General features: G+C 32.7%; 1 protein-coding gene across 1 annotated transcript in view; it reads left to right on the forward strand.

Annotated features, from left to right (window-relative positions):
* LOC118196531 (chymotrypsin-like elastase family member 2A) overlaps nt 1-25,851 on the forward strand; it is a 50,588-nt gene that overhangs the window by 561 nt on the left and 24,176 nt on the right. The window contains exons 2-4 of the mRNA XM_085810525.1: nt 1,917-2,071; nt 5,307-5,544; nt 11,417-11,530. Coding sequence (XP_085666651.1) covers nt 1,917-2,071; nt 5,307-5,544; nt 11,417-11,530 — 507 coding nt within the window. The remainder of the gene's footprint in view (nt 1-1,916; nt 2,072-5,306; nt 5,545-11,416; nt 11,531-25,851) is intronic.

Consider the following 25,851-nt stretch of genomic DNA (forward strand, 5'->3'; position numbering starts at 1 on the left):
TCTAAAAATATAAGCAGCCAGGCAGCGGCTGAGCGGTAAAACCTCTGAATACTGGTAGTTCGATCTGGAATCGATTTCAAGACGAACTGGTTAGCTGCATGGGCGTTTTTGTTGTTTTTCCCTGGTATAACGTAGATGCAAGCTAGTTTGCTTTAGAAATTTCTTCACGAAGGCATTCCTACCCTTAGGCAGATAGCACATTTTATCTTAATCAAATCAAATAAACGAAATCTTCTATGCGAGAAATCGGGATGCACTAATAGATAATACATTCAACTAGAAAATGAAAGACCAGTAGTTCGATTCGGGGCGAAAGTGTAGAAGAGCTTAATAATCTGTACAGTCAAAATATTCCATGAAAATCAATTTTAATTAGCCTTTGCCAACTATCAGTTGTCAATACTCTATTTATTACCTCTACAGAAGGTTGGATCGAAGCAGATAATAAATTTTTCTGCTCACTGATATTTACTCGAGACAAAGATGTAGAAACTGTTACATTACTAAAAGGTTTATTATTAGCAAACATATATTTGATTAGCAGCTTGATATTTTAGAATCGTTCTGCAAGGCGGCAAGTATTGAAAGCAGCGTAAAAGGTAAAATGCAGACTGCAAAGTCCTTAAGGATTATATATGGAACTAATAGAATTTTAGTCTGTTTGCTGTTTTGGTTTTTCTAATAGAGAGAAAGTGAGCACAGTACATTTTAGTTTATTTTATTTAATACTTCATTGCATAATGTGTTGCAATACACAGAATGATAAAGGATTTTTTACATAACGTTGCTAATGTCTTACTTTTATAATTTATGAGTTAGGCTTATCCATAATTATATATACAGTATATGAATATCCTGCCTTTACGGAATGTTTGGTACCATTTATACTTTTAATGCATCCGAATCAAATCTTAAGGTACCTTCGCGGACGAAAGCAGTACTACACACAGGGCACGAAAAAAAGGGACAGTTCTTTTATCTCCTAACCGTTGACGAAATTTAACTTGCTTTTTCATGACTGAGAAACGTGACTTAGTATATATATCAGATTTACATATCGCAATGTTCTAAAATAGGTATTTTGCTGCAAAATTGGATTTTTCTGAAATGACATACCGAGTTTTGTCCATATTTTGATTCTGCAACTCAAATTATGCCTAAATTTTAATTTTGTAAAATTTAGTGAGAAAGATATCGAGAAATTTTAAACTTTATCTTAGCATACTTTTTTCAACGTGCGCCAAGAATAATTCACTTGGCAAAATTCTTAATTTATGGTAACCTATTTTCCTTTCTCTTTTTTCATTGTGTATGAGCTGAAAAAAGGTGCACCATACGTTCTTTCAAATGAATTTAACAAAGTGTGTAAAGCACGTTTGGCGTTGTTATCACTTTTCGCGCTGATACATAAGTTTACGTATATCTTTTGAAATTAAAAAAATAACTTTAATATAATATAGGTTAGCAATACATATACTTTAAGGTGATATAGTACACATTTCATAGGTTATAATTTTTAAAAAATTTCGAAAAATTCACAAAAAATTTTTAATAAAAAAATACGAATTTAAAAAATAAATCATAAAATATCCGTATTTGGATTGAACAAATTTTATTTGGATTGAACTTAAATTTCGAATTTTGAAAGAGGGAATCAAGGAAGTTTAATACAAAAAGAAATGTTAATAAATATATACCAAATACCAAATTAATTTATCATTAAGCAGCTAAAATTTTGAAAGTGAACTTTTTAAAAACTACTCGTTGAGTTGTAGGATCGAAATAGGTAAAGAACTTGACAGTGGCATTTCAGAAAAAGTTCGATTTGTTGCATTTTTTGGAATTTTCATACTTTCTGCACAATGCTTATTTATGAATTAAAATTTTTATAAGCTGTTATTTTTGCCTTTATTTAGATAGTAGTGAAGAAGAACCTTTCCAGTGTCACGAACTTTATATTTACAACGTAACTCAAAATGGCGTAGTGGATGTATACAGCCCTTTCTATAAAGAGGGTGGATATACAAATGATCTGTGGTGTGAATATGAAATCAGAGCTCCTCCTGGAAATGTAAGTTATACCCCCATACATCATAATCAAAATTTATATGATAAAACAAAATGACTCTGTTATGAAAAACGTATAAGCAAACTATCAAAATGGTAATTATGAAGAAACTGAATTAATGCCTATAGCTAAAGCTGACGTGTGTAACAGTATATTTCAGTTTCGCAATATAAGTTGTAGCATTAAAAGAGTAAAAGGCATGATTTAGCCATTTTAACCTGAAAAACGTAATACAACGCATGTGAAATCGCAATGTAATCTGATGGGGTATCTAAGATCACACATGACTTTTTTAAATTGGTTAAAAAACGAATGAAAATTTTTCTACATTTGTGATGTTGTTGTAGTATCCAGGTCAAGTGCTAAAGAGAGAGAGAGAGAGTGGGGGAAGAAAAAAAAGAAACATAGGAAGTAGTAGGGACAGGAAGTCATAGGCATAGTGTCAAAGGCATGAAGCACTGCCCTGGCCACGTCTTTGACTCTGTCCGTGAAAGGAGTCTCTGGTCCAGTCACTGTCAATTTGGAAGAGGGTCGCTGGGACGGCTGTACAGGCCAGGCTTGATAAGATTTGTAATGACAAAGACATACATGTTTATTACCATTTTTTTCATCTATATGCTTCAATCTTAATTATGTGTTTAAATGTGAAAACTCTCAATAAAGAGATAGTGCAGTTGGGCAATACCCACATTACCAACGGTTAAACAATGGGTGTACACTGCACTACAACCTGAACCTGTAAAAACTTTCAAATTAAATAAAAGATGCCAAACATAACTAAATTGGAAGCGGAAATTAGCTCTGAGTAACAAATGTTTCTCCTCACTGGTTACACAGATCCAAATACGTGAATCATACAACAATTCTCATAACAGCTCAAATGCATTATCGGAATTTTCTTACTGAGTATAATGATTTCTTGTTAAATTTCATATAAACCTGTGTACGTTCGGAGTAAAGAAAAGTTAAAAAACATTGAAGTATAAAACTCTTTGCTACATACTGCCTGCGTAACATTTCTTCTAAGCCCTGAGAAATATTAATAAGAATACTAGAACTCTAATGATACCATTTCTTAACAGCAGAAGAATCCTGAAGAGACATTAGCCATACTTCATCGCTTATTTACCACTGCTCTTAAAGCTGGTAATAATGTAATTTCGGCGGATATGCAGAATAGCTAATATATTTCATAAATAGCTTCATATGACTTCTACTGGTTCTTAGAATTCTATATCTTACGAAAGTCCAGAAAATTTCTGCAAATTTATGTTAAGCGTTTGATTTTTAAGCCTGTGAATCCTATCTACATTGTATCGAACGGCGAGCACTATCTTGTCTTTTTTCGACATTGGCCACTCCTAAGGCCGAAGGTGGTGGCCACTTTATTGTGAAGGCACCTAACAGGCGGCCACCATTACCTTCTACGAAGGGACGGACAGTAACAACCTTGCTTTCTCCGGGATTTGAATCTGGACTCTTCGGTATCGTAGTCGGCTCCTCTTCACCATCTGGGCTGCGGTCTACATTATGTACTAAATAACATTTTTAGCAATTGTGTAGCGGAGGTTGGTGTATTTTCTCAAATTTCAGGAAATCGTAATTTTTAATATTAAACTTCTAATGATGATATTAAACGTTTTGCTATTAATGATGCTAACTTTTGTCTAGCATTATGAGACCAATAATTTTTTTTTTTTTTTTCCCAGAGTACAGTTCGCAAAGAAAACACAACTATTTTTTGCAGACTAGTTTAAGCATAAAAGAAATCGCAACCATTTTTAAATGAACGAAAATTTTGGATATAAATGTTTCAAACAAAATTTGAAAAATGTTTAGGGATTTTCCCTGATAGAGTGAGATGCTAGAAATTCGTCTCATTATGTAAAATTTCTGCTTGATTTTTAATTAAACATAACTGGAAATCAGGAACGAGAAATAAAATAGCAGTGTTTTTAGCAAAAATAGCAGTGTTTTTATAAAAATAGAGTGTTTTTAGTAATTTTAATTTAAATACTATGTTGTTGTTATGACTTATCTCACTTGTCTGACAGTAACATCAGAACAAGCTTACGAAATGCATCGTGACAAGGGAGTGCACGACTGTGCCTGACGTTGGCAAGAGCCTTGAGCACCATACAGGTGACAGTACGACTTTGTTCATTTCCGCTCCCAATTTTGATGCACATGAGAGACCCTTCTTTCCCTACCACAACCTCCCGAGAGGACTTTCGTCTCGCCGCATATTTAGAGTGCCCTCATGCCACGCAAACACTATACATAAACAAACATTTCATGCCTCCTCCGGGATTCGAACCAGGGCCCTTCGGTACAGCAGTAAGCATTACTAATCATTATCCAGGTTGGGCGGCAAATTTAAATATTCTAGCACATTCTTAAAAAGCACACATTACACTCTGCGTAAGGATGTTAACGAATGATGTCACCTAAAAACGTGAAATAGCTATAACCTAAATACATATCTGTAATCACTATCTATGATTACACAAAAAGAAACTTTATTTGTTCTGCGACTGTACATTTGATAAGCAATATGATATGTATATAAAAAATATTCCTTTGGTTGAAGAGTTGTTTTGTTTGTTTATTGCCCATTCTATTGCGACGACGAGTTTTGGTTTTAGATATAACTCCAGCAAGTCTCTAACTTAAGCATTAATATACAGGTGCTAATAGTAATGCTAGGATATATAAAGGATATGCTTGCTTAAAAAAATAATAGTGATGCTACAAAGATAAACAATAAGGCTTAACAGTAACACTACAAGGAAAAAATAATGCTAATGACATTAGGATATTTTTGAAGCAAAAGATGTGAAAAATGAGAACTGCCCTCGTGGTACTCGAACCTCTCGAATACGCGCCGAGTGTGCTAACCATTACACCACGAAGGAGAGTGAAAATACCTTATAATGCTTAGTAGTAATGCTACAATGAAACAAGGATGCTTAAAAATAATGCTAGAAGGAAAATACAAAGGAGTTAATAGTAACGCTACATGATATAAAGGATATTTTTACTTGTAATTTTTCTTATTGTATAAGAAGAAAACTTAAGAAGTGATTGATGGTAATATTTCAGCACTTTCATAATAATTTAATTTTTTATGCATTAATTCCAATGAGAAAAATTTAAAGAATATTTTTATGTTACTGCTTAGTAACTGAAACATTCTTTACTCCTTTATATCATATTTAATTTACTGTGATCTTCACAGCAATTAAAGATAATATTCAAAGAACTGGACATCGATCCTTCAGACTTCTGCGGACAGGATAGTTTAGTTATTTACTCTGGTGCGAAGGAACATGTGATAGCAACCGTATGTGGAACGAATAAGCCAGAGCCAATAATAACAGATCCTGGAGTGAATATTGTTCATCTACTTTTCCGATCGGATCACATGTCCGTCGCCAGAGGCGTCCATTTACAATTTCAAGCTGGACCACATTTCGGTAAGAGATTCAAAATTCCTTGGTATTTTCTTCGTTACTTTGATATTTTTTGTTGCTGTTGGTATGGCCTTCTATGAGGCATCAGAAAGTCTTTTCTCAGATAAGGACAAGCGGTTCAAGGATAATATACAGGGAACACTAGCAGGATTGAATTCTAGCATCAAGGGATGGTTACAATGAAAAAGTAGTCCACTCGTAGATCGCTTCAGATGTTCTTCGTATCTTAATTTTCCAGTTAAATAATAGTTCGAAACTCACTCTGGATGTCCCGCCTTAAATGCATTAATATTTTCTGAGACAACACGATTTGCAATGTTTATCACCTTTTTAACATACAGTAGACGTTGCTTAATTTTGATTACGTTTGACCACGGTTATTTTGATAAATTAATCAAACGATAACATTAAAACAGGATAAAAAAAGTCTTCAAAATAGCGATAGAATTTAACTAGTTTAATAAATAAAAAAAATCAAGAAACACAAAAATCGGTACGTGCACACCATTCTAATTAGGAAGAGGCGAAAGCTTATTTACGAACTTTTCTTAATAGTTTTACAGAAGGTCATTTATGAACTGTTTATGATATTTATGGAAATTTTTTGACTGATGCAATATTTCTAATCTTAATATTCGGAAGGCATCCCTCACTCGAAGAGAACAACATGTCGATGCAAAATTTTAAATTAATTAAAATATAGTCTTAGTTTCTCGTAGATATTTCCAGATAATTACGTTTTTTGATGCTGAAGAAGAAAGTCTTGTATCTCATTGCCCTCAAAATTGACGGAGTTATTCAGAATCTGCGTTAAATTAAGGTTGCTTTTTTGTTTAACTTTAAATGGTTGCCTGAAATTGAAACAGCCGTTTCGCAATTTACCCTAACTTGGGACATTTTTTCTGGCAATTGCCAATTTTTATAATCTATTTTGGCCTTACTTGGCGAATTTATCTTTTATTTAGCGAATTAATTAAAAAACTTATACTTTTTTGATTTCGATCATAAACTATCAAGAACCTGATATTCAGCAACTAATAAATGAAAGCTTTATGTGAAGAAAAGTATAAAACAAGAGACGTGCAAAGAGGCGTTAAAAATGTATTGAATTACACAGGATATCGAAAAGGCCGGGTGGAGTACAAAAAAACCCATGTGCCATATACAACAAACAACTAATTCAAGCCAAACTCAGTAGCATGAAAACTATTATAGCACCTAAAATGATGCATAAGGGGACATTATGCAAAATAGTTAGAAGCAAAAATATTAACCTGCGCATCTAATGACATCCATCTCAAAATATTGGCCAGTTTAACAAGCCAGATAACCCAACAGAAATAGTCTTAACTGAAAACGGTATCTGTTTTTCTTACGAGATTTAACAGAATATGATGCAATGCAACAAGCTGCAGTGTGGCATAATATTTACATAGACGCCAGATAACTTTCTATTTGCCAATGTAAAAAATGTCAGATATAATAAAACATCACCTGTAAAAAAAATCCCTGATTTCAGACAGTAATGATACTTACATCATCAAATTCTTGTCTAAATAAAACCTTTTTTAATAAACGCCCAGACATGCATAAATCGTCCAAATTCCTGAAGATCGAGGAAATGATACTGTTTAGGAAAAATGATAAAGATTCAGACGGCCTTCCGTCCAATTAATTCCCTGCCTTTCTTTGTAAAGGCTCTACAAAGAGCAATCGCATGAAGATTGCGACACCACAACACGAAAATTCAAGTTCTAAGGGATAACAAATGTTGAAGTTCGGTCTAACTTATCGACACTCCACGCCTTTGGCAGATTAATGAAAGCAAACCAACATAATAAAAATAGAAATCTTTCATACGACGGCCCTCTGCTTGAAGTTCAAGAACACTTTTGACTCTTATTGGTGAACAACGGTGTTATAGTCACTAAGCGAAAAATATATTCCAGTTATTGGCAACTGCTTTTTACACAATAAAAGCTTAATTGCATTAAACAGCATTAATACCGAGGAACTGAAAACCAGATATGTCCTCATTACTCATGCCCGAGAGCAGATCTCTAAGATTTGAACTTCAGCACTATTCATTCACTCTGCACAGTGCCAGAACACACTGCATTCATAGCATTCTCAGGTGGTGTTACATTTGTCGTATTTTGAAGAAGGGGAGTTAAATTGCATTGCCAATGATACATTGGAAATTTTCAAGGGGAGAAGAATGTAAAGAAGAAAAACTTTAAAAACGTCACATGGGGAATCCAGAGCTATAATACTTCTAAAGCTCTACCAGACTGTTCAAAGAAAATCAGCTTTTACATTAGTTGAAAAAATATTGAAGTATTCCCTTAGATAATATTTCTCGGCCCCTCAAATTGATAAAAAGTTACTTGAGTCTCTTATATAAAACATGTAAGAAACAGAAAGATAAATATCTCAATCTCTTTGAAAGGATGCAACGGCACAGCCTGTTGCTTAGTTCACAAATGCTATAGTGGAAAGATAGCTACTTTCCGATCATCAAAATGAGTACTGTGCATGAAGAAGTGAAAGAAAGGTATGCTGCATGATTCCAGTTCCTCTTTTTTCCAAATATAATAAAAATATACAGAACAACTTAAAATGTAGCTCTTTGCAACTTGGCAGGCATTCTCACCCTTATCAAAATACAACAGCAGAAGCTAGGAATGCAGATATAATTTAATTGTGAGAGGAAATAGAACTTGGAAGCAACCTTTTTTATCTAGTAAATTACGAACTTCCGAAACCAACACAGCTCCACAATCCAGTACCAAACAGTATAATATCAAGACCTGCGATATAGAAATCAACATATCAGATCCCCGTATACCAACTGTGTAAATAAATGGATCAAAACTTGTTAACGAAGTAGATAGTACTTTTGTTCTGAACGAATAATACAGTAGTTCACAAATGGGAAAGCCATTTATGTCCTCAAAGTATTGTCTTTCATGCGGAACTGACAGCAGTCAAAGAAGCGATTGGCACTTCTGACTCCACCAATATATTTCAAATCCGTTCAAACGGACTGTCTGTAATCGATGTCCTAGCAAACACCAACCCCCATTGCCAATTGTACAACATGTATACAACTTTCTGCGGCCCTCTGCTACGAATTGAGAATACATCTCAGGGGGTTCTGAAGCCATATGTTGCCGAAAGGCAAAGATTCCCTAGTCAAAGAGGCTGAGAAAATTAAAATGACGCTGATGCTAATATCCAAAATTGTAGAAGAAACGATAGCTAATTCTTCCTCAAAGAATTCCTAGCAAAATGAATGGAGCACTGCAGATCAATGGAGCCCTATTCATAATCTTATTTCATTGGCCGATGATCCCAAATCTTATGTTAATTTCTATATCAACGAATGCATTACAGGTCATGATCCCTTCTTATATATTTGTGCGCAAGAAACATCATAAGCAGCGATTGTCGCATCTGTGGAAAAAGAGGGTGTACTGACCATTGCATATTCGCTTCCCACTTAGAGTTGGTAACCATCCCTAGCAGAAGCATATCGCATAAAAACAGCACTCTTAGGTCAAAAATAACTGTCCGTTAGGCTAAAAATAAGAAACAAATATTAAGAGAATTATGATCTGGAAACTCTGGAAGCGAAAAACTATCCAAGTATACCGGTGCTATGAAATCTGTATTATCAATAAACATAGAAACAAGCATCCCAATTCACCATTTTCTAGTGAATTAATTCAATGAGTATCAAAATATCAAAACTCATGACGTCTCCATTCCAAAGTAACGCTTGGAACTCTAAATCTCTAGAAAAATAACAAGCGAGGACCATTCTTGACATGACAAATGGTGCACCAGCAGAGCTGGCAAGGAAATGATGATTTCTTGCAACGATATTTTGTAATTCTGCCCTCGTACAGCGCTATCTCTCTCATGCAGATGACTTTCCAATCCAGCGTAGCTGCAAGACTCCGATTTGTTTTTTCCTTATTTTCTTTATTATCTTTTAAAATTTTCCTCCTCTTAGACACATAATCCTCGTGTGCTTAGTCGTAATCAAACAAATCAAACCAAAACCATCTCTAAAGAAACAACTATCAAAACATTAACAGCATCTTAAATTAAAATTTAAGACAAAAGGGAACCCTATTTGTCGAAATAGAACATATTATGTTTCCTTATCTTAATCTATACATGTGATAATCACATCCATCTTATATGATCAGCATCATATTGACATTGTCGAATACCTTTAATATATCAAACTCATCCACGTGAAGCTTTCTCATACTCGACCCCCCCCCGTTTTGTTTTAGAAGATGCGTTCAAGAATTAAGAATTATTTTTATTTGTGAAATTACCGATAATATTATGTTAAAAAATACAACTAGTATTGATTATGGTATTGTGAAGACAAAAAAATTCGAAATAATTTAGCATAATTGTTAATAAAAAAACATGCTTATTAAAAATCTTTAAAAGCGCCTTCAACAAATTTCGAAAGAAACAACTATAATGAAATAAAGAGTTAATTACCAATAAAATTAATTAAATATTCATAAATTAAGTTAATTACTAATCATAAAATAAAAAAGTTAATTGTGTGTGGGAAATTTTCAGCAGTGGATAGTTTGGAGATTTAACGCTGAAACTTCGCCAAGTAGAGGTGCATATGACATTAAAGAAACTGCAAACTGAGTTCGCTTTTAAGTTCTTTAAGTTTTCAGAAGTTATACAAAATGCAGAGAGCGAAACTTTTTTTTTGAAATAAATATTGTAAACATATGCAGCAACATTAACCCACTAAATTTACTATGGTATTGCAATCCATGTACACCGCATTTTAATTATTAAGAATAAATATCCGAAGCGAAGTACAAGTTATAGGATAGTTGTTCATTATATCTTTTCAGTTCTGACTTTTGAGTGTTGCAACATGTTTACGATCTCATCTATCTATGTCACTTTCAATAAGACCGAATGCCGTAACTGCTATCTCATAGCCTGAAACAATTCTCATAAGAAGGAAATCTCACCAGCAGATGACAAAAAGTGAAATTTTAACAGACTAGAAAACTCTTTTAGCCTTCAAGACTAGAAAACTCTTTTAGCAAAACTCTTCCTAATTGCATTTAAAAATTATGAATCGCGCATTTTCAAGTTAGTTTGTGGAGATTCGTTTAATTTAGCTAACAGTTACTTTTATTTTAAAGCAACTTTCCTTTGACCCTCATTTTGACCCACTCTTTCTTCCCAGAACGTTAATAAGCTAGAGCGTGTGTATTTAAATGAGGCAGAAAGAAATAGTATTTAAGGGAAGGTTTTCGAAGGTGATTTTAGAGTGTGTTTTGCTTGCCTGAAGGCCACGTTGCTATTTTGAATTACCAGCTGTTCTAACCATAAGATTTCTTTCCGCCGACTTTTACTAGTCAAAGCCTTCCTGCGCGTTAAATTATCCTGCGAGCCGTTAGGATAAACTTACTACATTTAATTTTTTTTAGCCATTAATCTTGTTTAAGCTGACTTCTACGAGACAGAGCCTTCCTGCGTGTTAAACAATCCTGCGAGCCGTTAGGCTAAACTTACATTTAATTTTAAGTTCATCGTTACCTATTTGAGTTAAGCATTGGCTTTTGTACACGCCCAAGTGGGGCCATCTGTAAACTTATATTGAATGAATGTTTTCTACACGCTTTTTTGGACTTATCTCGTTAGTTTATGTTAGTCAAGTCTATGAGACGTTATACGTTGTTGCTGGTGATATAATTTATATTGCAGTTGTATTAATTTTTAATTTTAAATGAAGAACTAATCATTTCACCTTTTGTCTGTGTCTCTTTGAATGGAATGTGTAATGTATTTTATTTTGTTCACATCTTTACAGAATATTGTCCACCTGGGAAAAAGGTATGTAGCAACCGTAAATGCTACGACGAAACATCACAAAAATGCAATGGAGTTGACGACTGCGGAGATGGAACAGACGAAGAAGGATGTAGTAAGTCAAAGAAATAAAAATTTGCCACTTATTGTATTTAAAATCGTCTGTAGTAGTGAAGCAAATCGAATGTTTAGAGAAGAAAATTTATAGCCATTATTCAGTATATTATTTCTGCCTAATTTTAAAGAAAATAAAAAAACAAATTACTCTCCCAAATGATGTATCAGAAATCATAAAGATAATTCAGCTAAAATTATCCAAATTAACTATACCTAAAACCCATCTAAATAACCGTCAAATATGTATAAATGGTGTTGTGTAGTTGTTAGCTAATTTAATTGATGTTTAATTTTTGTAACTGATTAGTTTTTATTTAAAGTTGTTTAACTGAAAGTTTTGATTTCAGCTGTAATTGTTTTACTTAGATTTGGTAATTGGTAATGATTAATCTTTATTAACTTTTAAGGAAAAACTTATATTTAATTTCTGTCTGAAAACTTAAATTACGTTTGGTTTGGTTTTATTCTTTTGAATTAATTGTTCTTGTTTGGTATGACCCTTAAGGTTGTAAGATTCTCACTAGTGCAAATCTCAGCTGTTGTAGAAAGTGACGAATCTTAAGAACTAGTTAGCAAATAATCGCTTAAGTTCGTGTGACAAGAAACAACAAGATGGAAGGGTAACTAACCCTTTATTATTTCAACAAGATTTAACAAAACTCCTTCGTGGAGTGTACCATCAAAGCCGACACTTGGGCTTGAACTTAAGAGACTAAAAATTAAACTAAAACTAAGATTATCTAAAGAAATATAGCCGAAGCTATCAAGATTCTGGACTAGTTGGCCCCTTAACTCTATTTGACTACGAAGCTTATCAGGGACCTGAGTACGGCCGAGCGTAATAACATCTTTGAGAGAGAGAGTGGCCAAAAGGCAGACGGGCGTAAATCAGAAACTCTGATTCTCTCTCCCAAGACCAAAGAACTTCGCGGTTAAATACTGCTCTTCCTCATTATGTATTCAGACGTGATTCTAAAACTACGTTCTGGCCGGAAGTAGTAAGTTGAAGTTAAGAATTTGACAGGAAAGGAACTTAATATTTAACTGTTAATAAAATTAACATAATCCTTATAGGTTTATTAATTTTAAATTTTGTTTTTATGTTACACTTAATAGTATTAAAACTTAATTATTTTGCTAATCTAAATTGTGTTTAAATGATAATAAATTAAATTTATTAAGAATTAATGTAAAAATATTAAAGTCATAATACATTATGAATTAATACACAACAATAGTTTGTTTCTTTTATTTAGACCAAATATGTAATTTCTTAAAATTGTAATACAAGTTAAAGAATTATATTTTTGTGTGTGTATTCTGTTTCATTTGTTTCATGTATACAAAGATTATGTAGTTTAAAAAAATGCTTTATTTTCTGTTAAGCAAAATCGCAGGTTTTTGATAAAAACTTTATGATGAAATTATTTTTATTCCTTTAAGAAGATAACCCATTTGTGTTCCAAGTAAACTAAAATAATTAAAATTATTTGTAACCATGATGGCTTTAAAACTGGAACCATAATCATGTTTTCTTTTTATAAAGAGAGCATGCATATAAAATCATCATACTGTTTAGCCTATGTTTTACATAAAAGGTCCTTGGTTCGGCTAAGAAACGATTTATAGAATAAATAAGGGCAATACCTATATTAAGAAACTCAACTGTTTTTCTTTAAATGTTTATGTGCTAAATATTAGTCTTTTTTACTGTAGATAAAAATGATATATTTTACGAATTGTAAAATAGCTTGAAAAACAAATTTGCTATACATTTTACTGTAAATTAAATTAAGGATCAAATTTTAAAAAGTTTAAATAAACTGTTAGCAAGCTTAATTTTTAATGTTCTTAAAAAAGTGGAAAAGAAATACAAAAGATTTTAAAGTCTCCGATAACTGATGTTCTTTTGTGCATGCTACTTAATTTCCCAAACTGAAACCTTCATGCTGTCAGAGGACAGAAAAATTTATATTAAACAATTCAAACGCATTATTAATTTCATATTTTCTAAAAGGTGATAAAAAATAAAAATTAAGTGTGAAACTTCAAGAACTTTCTGGAGATACTTTTAGATCCTGAGATCAAAATTATTTATTTATTTAAGTACACGAAAAAAATGACTTATGTAATACAGACGAAAGTTATTTTTCCCAAACCTATTTATAACAAAAGTAATTTTTTTCGTGAACTTAAATAAATAAATTTTTATATTTGACTTATAAAATTTCAAAAGGGAAGTTACTTTATTTACTCGAAAATAAAGGTCTATCACACATTCAAAACATTTCGGAAGAATAACTCTTTAGAAAATTTCGCTGCTTTGTCACAAGATATGAAGCAGCCAATCACAGCGAATCGCTTTGGTGTTACAATGTAAAGGAAAAATTAGTTCTCCAATAGAAATGATGACTGATCACGGGGATTTGATGTTGATAGCTGATTGTTGACAACGAACAACTTATGATTTTTTTTTTTTTTTTTTTTTTTTTTTTTGCGAAAGAAAGAAAAAAAAAGTTCATCTTTCTTTCAGTGGTAAAGGCAGGTAGAAAAATCTGTCTCCACTGGGTTAGGTGGTCTTCAGCCTGTTGGATCTCGTCGATGGAATTAAAAAAAAAAAAAAAACGAGTTTAGTGCTGTGTCCTCCGGGAATTGACCACGCTAAACGGGGAACATTGAAAGAAGGTGCACGGTGGGGATTGTTGAGACTAAGGGAAACACTTTTCACTATTATGGTACAAGATATGCACACAGATAAATTAAGGACGTGGTATAGACACAGATGCAGACATAAAGATGAAATCTGAACAAATACATTACAAATCATGAAATATTAAATGAGTGCTGGATTAATTATAATATTAAAAATAATTAAAAAAACACAAGGCATTAAGTAAATTAATATATATATATATATATATATATATATATATACATAGCGGGCTTCTGTCCAAGAAAATAAGTCCCTCCAGGCTGTAAGCAATGCTCTTAGCAATGACAGTGCAGTCTCTAATGCGGCTGAGCGTATATTCATCTTTATTTGTGTTCTTGAACCATGTCGGCATATTGATTACAGCTGGTGTTTTTAAATGTGAATTCGCTGTGTGCTGGCAATCGTACAGATAGTAATCTGGGTCACCAATACTGCCACAAATATATTGGTCGCTGTCTCCTAGGCCAAATCTGTGAAGATAGGACATATATGGACCATGCCCTGTCAGATAATGTGTGAGGCACGAAGAGCCGCTATTTAAATTCTGGTTTACTTTTCGATGAAAATTATACAATCTTCTGCCTATGGTGCTCGACTCCCAGTAATTTTGCCATTATTTCATGAATTCACATTTTAGAGTGGTTTTCAGATATGAGTTCTGAAAGGGCACACTAATGTTACTCACATGGAGTTCGTTAGCTGCCCTTTTCGCAGTCACATCTGCTGCTCATTTCCTTTAATCCCCGTATGAGCTGGAACCCACTGAAGCTTGGGCTTCATACTTACAGAAATCGAAATTAATAGTTTATGTATCTCTCTGACTATGGAATGTCTACTACGGCCGCTCTGAATGGCCTGCAAACTTGACATTGAGTCAGAATAGAAACAGAACTTCGAAGCTAGTTATTAACTTCAGCTTTGCTAGACCTTAGGAACGCTACAAAAGGCTGCTTAGGAATGCTAGAAAAAAGTTTTGTATAGAATCACATAGATAAGCTTCGTTGCCTTTCGATACCGGCAAACAGTTTAGATATAGAATAATAGTGTGAAACTTAATGAAGAAAATTCAGGTATATGCAAGATATATATATACGTATATATACATATATCTATATCTGTATTTATCTATCTCTGTATATACAGGGTGATTCCAGATTCATGGTATAGACTTGGAAAGCATGTATAGAACAAAGATATGAATAATATTCACATAGGAAACCCAGGTCGCAATGCATTTATTTGTCATAAATATAACTTAAAATAAGAAAACTTTAAAATGAGATTGAGATCACACAACATCTCATATGTGCTGCATACGAAGAACAGCACTCACAGAAACTTTTATCACTCATTTAAAAAGATTTTGCTTCGAACTACGTCACGAAACACATTTGCATATTAGTAATTTACATTAAAAACAGGTAGAGTTGGCGGTAGAGGTTAGTGGGTATGCATCTCACTAGGGAAAGACTCCTTTCGCGTTTGTGCTGTTCGTCAGTGATGGAAGGCTTTACGTATGTGAAAAAAGAAGACATGCATGACATGTGCGTAGCATCAGAGCTGCCCTACGACTGCATCACGCGCAGTTTCCGGAAAACGAATGTCGAATCACAGAACGTTTCAGCGGTTACATATTCAATTTTGTGAAACAGATTCTTTCCATTTCGCCAGACAGGATGCTGAACGAAGACAAACTGTACGCAATCCAGGATTTGAAAAAAGCATCTTGATACTTATGGCATATACACCCAAGTCAAGTACAAGAGCCTGGTCATAAAATGTAGTGTGAAAACATAGGTATGAGTCAGCATATCATTTGCAGAGCATTTAACGAAAATCGCATACACACTTTCCCTTCTCAGCGAGTACAAAGCTTTGAATCCGTAAGACTATCCTCTGCTGCCAGTGGCTTGTAGCAATCTTCACTGCAGCCGGGATTCACACCTCACGAGCTATTTACAGATGAGGCGACGTTTACCCGTGAGGGTGTATTTAAAGCGCAAAATTCCCATATGTGGGCAACCGAGAATCCAAACGCAATGCGAGTACATGCATCTTAACGACGAATGAATGTGAATGTGTGGGCCAGTGTACTGTATTTATGACTTTGCCAGTGTACGCTGTGAAACATGTATCGCTGTTTGGTAGATGGATTTTGAACAATTCTGGTAAACTACATGTTTTTTGTTGATGTCCTCGAATTTTTAATTGGCCCATACCTACTGCCACAGCGACTCAATGGCCAACGTTATCTTATTTTTCTGGAACAGGTGTTACCAAAACTGCTGCAAGATGTTCCGATCTCTATTCGTAATCGAATATAGTTCCATCATGATGCGTCGCTAGCTCACTTCAACACTGATGCTCATAATTTATGCCACTTTTAAGACGCGATGGGTTGACCTTGGTGGACCAGTCCCTTCGCTTTTTATCTCCCGATTTATCGAGCTTTACTTTTCTGGAGACATCTGAAGACTCTTGTTCATGCCACTCCAGTTGATTCAGTATCTCGTTGCTCAAATATCAGTAGCTGCTGCATATTTACCAGTGTACACCAGTCACTTTACCGACGCTATGAAACATGTATAGCTATTGGTAGATGGAATTTTGAACAGTTCTTGTAAACTACATGTTTTTGCTGATGTGAGATATCCTGTATTTATGACTAAATAAATGGATTGCGACCTAGGTTTCCTACGTGAATATTATTCGTATCTTTGTTCTGTACCTCCCCTCAAAGTTATACATTGAATTTGGAATTATTCTGTATATATATGCAATATATACACATACACACACGCACGGACCCCTCCTCAATTTAATTATTTCTTACTGCTTACTAAGTACATATGAGTATTCTGTCGTCTTGCTGTTATAATGAAAGTCTTGATCAGATTGCCAGAATCTGACTGATAAGAATGTATAACACTTATTGAGTAACGTGTTATCTATTTCTCTTATCGCTAATTAGCCAAAATTTGTTTTCGAAAAACGCGTGTGCGAATTCTTGGTCACCTCGAAATTTTTGTACTATTAGTATAAATACCAGGAATCGAAAGTTATCTAAATTCCACGGTATATTCCGCAGTTGTGCTTGCATTACCATTTTGTTTTTGGTGAAATAATTACTGCTCCATTGTCCATTGTAATACTTATATATATATATATATATATATATATATATATATATATATATATATATATATATATAAACATGTAGTTTACAAGAATTGTTCAAAGTCCATCTACCAATATATATATATATATATATATATATATATTAAAAAAAAACTATTTGTATAAATTTATGAAAGCTTTTTTTGTAGAATTCGGAAGTTTTATACAATTGCAAAGCAATTTATATATTGTTGTTATATATCGTTAAGTTGTTGTGACTTATCTCACTTGACTAGTAGTAATATCAAAAAATGTCCATGGATTCTATCGTGGCAAGGAGCGCACCTGTCGCTAGCATGTACCTTGAGCGCCATATTGTCACCTCTTTGCTTATTTCCTACCTAATTTTAAATTACATTCCTACTTTTTTAAAAATTCTCTGGAGGACGTGTTCTAAGGTCCTCCATCTCTCTTCTGATACCACCGAACTACTCCAAAGGTCTTTCGAATCGCCCTATCTTTCATGCTAAAAAGTCACTATGCGCATATAGAAATCAATTCTCCAGTATTCGAACTTGAGCCCAACAATAAGACAACTAGGAAAGCTATACAGAAAGCAAGGTAACAGGTACTGTACTTAACAGAGTGGGGCAATTTATACGCCATTTGTATGAGGTGGTATCCGAAAGTAATCAGAATTATTTTTAAGCAGTATTACATTTTGCTGTTACAAAATGTACGCTTTCTTTTCTTCTAAGTGTTTTTCACTAATATCCTTACCCTTTTCCCAACGTTCTGTCGACTGTTAGAAATCTGGAAACAGTTTTGGAACTCTTTCCTGTGTATATTATTCAAGCGGTCTTATATCTCGATCCATTATATTGAATTGCTTTTTTAAAAACTCAGCTGCTTTTAATGTGCTTTCTTTACCAATGGAAATGGAAAAAAGTCGAACCGAGCTAAAACATTTAGTGAGTGGGGGGCTAAGACATAGGCACCATGTTATTCTTTCTTTAGAATTTCTTAAGACAGAGTGATTATTTAGTTGGAAATATAATGAATGGTCATTCATTAGATTTATTATCAGTACTTTATCATACTATTTCAAAATGTGCATCATTTCTGTTCACGAAGTCTCACCAGTCTTCATGTATCAAGTCATATTTTTCTTTAGCCCAAAGGAGCGTTAGCCCAGAAGGGCTATTAGTCTCGAAACGACATTTTAAGCGACGAAAGCTTTTCAGGTTTTATATTACGCCTAATATTTTTTTAACGTTTTGTGTGTTGTGTTACCTTTATTTATTAAACATTATGTTCTTCGCACTTAAACCATAAAATGCAATTCAACAGCAATATCACAAAATATTTAAAAGAGCATATCTTTAGAACTTCCGATACATAGTCCCGCGCGCTGGAGATAAAGTTTTTTTATTCCCGTACAGTGTTGCCATTGCTCGCTTTGAAATCGTTGAGTTTCTTTATCAAAAGCTCATAAATGCTTTACAAAATATGAAACAGATAATAAAACAAATTCCAATTAGGGCTTCCAAATGCCCATATTCGGTGGAGAATTACGTTATTCAAAATTTGATGGCTGTATGTACCGTTGTTTTAGCACAATGCGAGAAACATACATACATTTATACAGTTTCTTCATTATTTAATTTTTTTTAAATATATTACAGGGCGGCAATATTTGTTGGCAACAATTTGAAAAGGGAAATAACGCTTGTAGTGAATCAACGCAAAATGCCAAAACGAAATTAATAGACCTTCTGGGCTAACGCCATTTGGGCTAAAAAAACGGATATAACTGTTACAGGAACATAAACATATTCTCAACTCAAATGAAAATATGAAAATTATTTTGAACCACTAAATTTGTAATTTAATAATTACATAAAAGTAACCATAAATTACAGTTGGAGTAGTTTTTAGATTACAATATTCTGAATTAATCTGCGTTCGAGTGATATACAGTCATGCTAAAGTTATTCTAAATATGCAATTGTGCTTACCAATACTTAGCAAGGAACATTAGTTAACCAGATTTCAAAATAAACATTTGGTAAATAAGAATACCGTATGTAATAAGAACACCAATGACGGTTAAAATAAACCCCTTGTTAATGACAAACATACCCCAACCTGTTATTGTAATCTTTGTTCCTTTGATGTTCTTATAAAGTAAGCTAAAAATCAACATGGTAGATAAACTAGGTGATAATTTTGCAATTTCGTCCGAGCATTCGATGATGATTTGTTTCAAACTTTCATACTGATTAATCACCTTATCGGCGCTGAGTGTGAGAACATAGAAAATGACAGCGGCCGTTGCACAATTCCCAGCTACATATAAATCGACAACCGTCGTACGATATTTCTGATTGTCAGAAAGTATAACACTGATGGTATTGAAAAAGTTGCTGAAGGTTATCCCGTACAATAATAATGCCGAAGCGCTCAAAGCGTCTTCTGTTTCTTTCATTCTTAGAACAATGTCTTTAAATAAACTCATATGCTCAACTAATATTTGTTGTGAGCAATGTCTTTTACTAAATATATGCTTTAGACTCTTTCCGTAAGTATGTATTATATCATTCAGCATAGAAAAGGAGTTATAATAAATTAAAAGCATTATGTAGCATGTTAGACTGCCAATGTTATGTGTGAAAATAGCTGAAATCAGCACAAAGCTTAAATATTCTTTAAGAAGTGACTGGTCATCAGTGAATGGAATTTTGGATGCTTCTAAGCATGTTTCCCAGTTTAGATAAAAGAAAAAAATTAACAGCGCTGTCAGGATCACAATGACACTTGCCAGCATCAGAAATAACTGGATCTTAATAGCCTTTTCTTTTATGTAAGGTTTCTCACAAATGAAATGGTAGAGTTGTGAAATATTTCTAGCAACAGAAGCTATCGAATGTGACTTAATAATTACGTCCCACATACTTAGAAATCCACATGTAGCATAAGCGTAAAATGTGAACGTAGCAGAGAAAGTTGGTATGAAGCTATGAGCAGTTAGCAAACTGATTATGTACAGGATTGTCCTGACAATAGCAGCTGATGTGCACCAGATCTTTGCAACTGACCTTAGCCTTTTATTTCGTGACAGAAACAAAGAAGGAGATATTGGAAGTCCGCTGAAAATAGCAACGGTGAATATCTGAATGAAAATATTATTCTTACTGTTATGCATCCGCAAAGCATTAACTGTAGGTCTAATATGAAGAACCTCATGCATTTTGATGATTTCATTAGGAATTTTTCGGTTTCTAGTACACTTTTCTTTTAATTTCTTGCTTTTAACGGCAAACATACTTCTTATAGCACTATGATGCACTCTCTTCAAAGGCAGCTAATAGAATGGCACGAAGTCATAGATGAAAATACAAAAAACTTTCAGATTTGATCACATTCCATAAAGTTTTATGCTTCCATGCAGGCATATGCTCTATTATATATCAAATTGTAATCTATCCAAGTCTATCAGTTGGGAGAACTTCTGGCTTTAAATTTTAACTAAAAATATCACATATTTTACCAGTTACTAAGCAATGCAGAAAGGAAGTTACAAACATCGGATCATAATTTTCTGTTTCTACGAGAAGAGCTTTGAAATATTTTAGAAACTCGTAATTTTCTAAAACAGCGATCTTGCAGCTGAAGTTATGAAATCTAAGTATTCAAAAACAGACATTCTTAGCTATGATTAAGATTGCTGTTTACAAAGTTCCCAGGCAAAAATTAAGTCGAACAATACAGTTTAAATGGTTTAGTATAACGGTAGCAAACATTGCATAGCATTTTCAGTTGTTTTAACCAACCTGTTAGGTTATATTTGTAATAAGAAACTTACAAAAAAAAGTCATCCTATTTATAAAATTAAAAAAAGGGAGAATACTGTATTTTTTACTCCTAAATAATTGTTAGTCTTAGCAACCAAGTATTTTCTTCTGAAAATATCTTTCACTATCATTCTAACAACATGAAAAAATCCAAAAAATGAGTTTTTCACTAATAGTTCACTAATCAATAATGTGGCAGAGGTAGTCTAAATGTTTTGAAAAGAATAAATATTTTTCCATTTTGCTTATATTTAAATTTACGTAGAATTCCTATTAATCAGGAATATTATTGGATGTAAGTCATTAATAAATAACTAATCTATCATGACTCTAACTAATCTATCATGACAATATATCAAAGTAAATTACTAGAAGTCACGGTACTTTATTTGAACAAATAAAAGAGTTTTTCTGTTAAATATGTTAATACATCAGCGAAATTTTGAATTACGGACTCCTTTATGCTTTGAGAAAGTTTTTGAAGTAATCAGAGGTTATGAATTATAACTTACAAAAAATTGTTCCGATGCATGTTTACTTTACCTGAATAACTTAACTATAAAAACTTTTCTTTCGTTTATATGACTTTTGTTTTAGATTAAGGAATATAATGGAAATATCTATAAAAACAGAAATAAGTTGTACACATTTAGGTACTTAAATCAACTAAAAAATGGTGGATATTAGAAAGTACGTGAGTAGCGAATTAACTTATGTACATCAACTTCTGTTTCTTCATCACATAATGATAATATTTGCATTTTTGTTCCATCTTTTTAAAGGAACTACTTAAAACATCACAAAGAAATTATAATAAAGCCTTTTTGAGTGTTAGTTCTTCATTATAAGAGCACGCGAATTGTGCTTCAAGGAATTTGTTATAGAATGTAATGTATATGGTTTCTGATAAAGTTAAATTCGACGCGTTTAAGCAGTGAAAAAGAAATAATAGACAATGCACTGAAATCTTTTACAGTTCCTTTCCATCATTTTTATTGTAAGTTACGAATATACATTGGCTATCATAAATTAAGGAAAAATAACAAAAGTCACGATTACTGAAAAAGTTACATGTACAATTTAATGAAACATACCCACAATATACAACACATAGTAAGATATCAAATAACATAAAAAGAAATTACTAGACAAATATGGTAGTATAGAACTTAGCACATGTATAAAATGAACAAATCGAAGGTGTCAGTTTGCTATAGGAAAAGTACCTTCAATATGGGATATGATCGCCTCTAGAAGCAATGCAGTACATACAGCGATGTGTGATGCTTTCAATTATGCGGTCTATCAGTTCCATAGGAAGCGAGAGCCATTGCTCTTGCAAAGCAGTTGCAAGCGCGACAAGGGTTTGAGAGGGCAGATTGAGAGCAGCTAGACGTCTCCGTAAAGCATCCCAAAGGTGGTCGATAGGATTCAAGTTTGGGATCGAGCTGGACACTCCATGCGCATAATTGTTTCCTTTTGAGGATAATCATCTACGATGCGAGCCGCGTGTGGTCTTGCGTTGTCGCCCTGTAACAGGAAAGCATCACCTATTGCCCCGGCATCTGAGCGCACATAAACATCAAGAATGTCATCTCTATAATTCTGAGCATTCACGGTTCCCCTTGGAAAGACATGGAGTTCTGTGCGTTCACCCAAAAAGATGCCACCCAAACACAGACACTGCCCCTTCCGTATGCATCTCTTTCCCGGATGTTTGACGGATGATAACATCACTGTAAAAAAAAATCTGTAAGGTTACTAAGAAAACTCATGGAAACTGGGATGCCATGGGTTATTTGAGTAACAGAAACAGGTGTTTTCTTTGTAACGTTACAAGAGTTTTGCCTGTAATGGTTACAGATCTTTTTCTTGTAATATCACAGCATATAGTTATGTAAGTAGAACATATTTTTCTCATGTAAATTCCCAAATGATATATCTGTAATGGTTACAGATTATTTGCGTGTAATATTACAGCAAATAATTATGTAAAAAGAACATGTTTTTCTCATGTAAAATCTCAACAGATATATCTGTAACCGTTACAGGTTATTTGCTTGTATTATTATAGCAAGTTATTATGTGAGTAGAAGATACTTTTCTTACGTAAAATTCCAATGGTTGTATCTGTAAAGGTTTCAGATTATTTCCTTCTAATATCCCATTAAGTAATTATGTGTGTAGAATATATTTTTCATAGATAATACTAAAGGATATGTCTATAAAAGTAATAGATTTTTTTGTCTAAAATGATGCTTATTATAATAAAATATACTGAAATCAAGATGTTTTGAGTAAAACAATATCTGCATGTGTATATCATTATACAGATATATGCAAGTGAAGCATAATAGTTTGGCTTTTTAAATTAGTCAATTCGACCTCATAGCATTAATTTAAAAGATGCACTTTCAACAGCAATGTTCTTTTTTCAAAAAGTAACATTAGTCTGTTGCAGAGTATTTTTGTTTTATGAAGAGAAACTTATGTCTGATATTATTGAAAGGCCTTTCATATTATCATTTTGATTAATTTAAAAGTTCAAATTGATATGCTACTCCTTATATTTTCCCTGTAAAATAGCTGAAAAAAATAATATGTTTTATTTGCATGTTTTAGTGTCAGTTAATAAGATATGTTCTAGAACTTTCTTTTTAGTAATTTTAGCTAAAATAGACACATGTTGCTTTAGATTTAACTTTAGAGTAAACGTGTTGCATGTTGATATGATCATATTATTACAGTAAAAGACATTTTGTGAAATATTTCTATGAAGAACTCAGAACAGCTGTTCTTCATATTTCAAAAATATATTCTGTCTTTCTAAAAAATGACATTTTCAGTAAATTAAAGAATTCAACATAGCAATGAACTTCATTTTGTTACTACAAGGAATTCAAATTTTGTTCATACGCTTGAATTACAACGTCTAACTAATTTTTTTATTCTTATCTGCACTCAGTGTTTGTCAACAGTCTGCTATTGTTTGAAATAATGCATAACTTTTTTACTTACCTTCAAATTAACAGATAGAAGTCTTTCATTAAAAACCTAATGTCATGCTTTTTCAATAAGCATAAAACTTTGCCAACTGACTTTAATTTTTAAAGCCTTGTTTCCCTTAAAATTCTTAATACAACTATGCCTTTAAGAAATTTATTTCTAAAATTAATACTTCAGTTTAGCTTAAAATTTAATGCATTTTAATTTTACCTATAATTTTTTTACAAACATAATATGTAATAAATCTAAGCTTAATATTTACCATTTCGAAAGTGATACTAAAAAGTATTCCTAGTTATTATAAATTTCGAGATTCGCATACAAAATTGTGAAATAAACATGTGACAACAGAAAACAAACTTTATGCTCTCTCTATATTACAGCATGTTAATTAAGAAGTTTATTGAATTTATAATTTTATTGTGAAACACTATGAAGCAAATGATATGCTAATTAAAATACGGAAGTAAAAATAATTTATTAATTCATAAACTTTACATAAAACCTGAAAAAAAGAATTAATTAAAAAATAACATAATATAATTTAATAAACATTTCATAAAAATTCGTTTCGACTGCTTGGAAAAAATGAATGGTTTTTCTCCTCTTTGTAAACCATGTCTCCTAAATAAAGAAAAAAACATTTCTTTTAAAATCATAATCATGCTCTTAAAAAGCTTATAAAAATTATTTTAATAGATGTTTTAAACATGTGCTTATATAACACTTTTAATCATATTTCTTTATAATATCTTAATTAATTAAGAACAGCTTAAATTCTTTAAAAAATTGGATTACAGTGAACCGTCTCATTACGACAAGCTACCTCAGTCAATCACTTTTTAAATTTAACCAGCATTCTTCATAAAATAACTAATTAGTAAACATAACTTCTCTAGGATGCCCACTATCATTTAAAGATCAAAATTTTCAGGAATCACGTATAGCTAGCTTAGAGAAGGTTCATTGTACAAAAACAGCCAATATTCAAATATTTTCATAAATGAAGCCACCATAGTTATTAAATATAATATACAGTATACTTATATTCAGAATTCAGAACTTGAATAAATTTCTCGAACTGTTTTAGCATTCGAAAAATATTATATTTATTACCTTAAATTTCTAAAACAATATTACATATTCGTCCAAAGGAATCACTGGGACTCGGACAACATTTTCCCCCTAGCTTTCTTTTAGCACAGGATTCTGAATATGTTTTAAAGATTTAGGTAATGTTTGTCTTCCTTAAGGCGCTCACAAAACAAGTTACCCTAAATGTTTTGTCCGCATAGTGGTCCTTTTCATCTTACTAACTGATTTGCTAGTGGATTTTGGGTGCATGGCCTATCATTGATGAAACAATAATAGTGAACAGCTTCAAGAAAATGGGGATATCTAATGCTCTTGATGCCATATTCCCACTTATTTTTACTAATTTTATCTTCTGAAAATTAAGAAGGAAAAATTAAACGAATAATTTAATTTCCAAAGGACAGAGTCACAGTCACAAATGAAAAGTAATCATGGATAAACTACTACTATCACAATATTATTTATTTAAAAGAAACCTCTATTTCAATAAGAATACACATAATTGCAACATCTAATAAGTTATCTCATTTCTTC

Source organism: Stegodyphus dumicola, chromosome 2 (genome assembly GCF_044657685.1).
Source record: "Stegodyphus dumicola isolate Sdum_Otavi_A_Nest chromosome 2, ASM4465768v1".
Classification (NCBI taxonomy): domain Eukaryota; kingdom Metazoa; phylum Arthropoda; class Arachnida; order Araneae; family Eresidae; genus Stegodyphus; species Stegodyphus dumicola.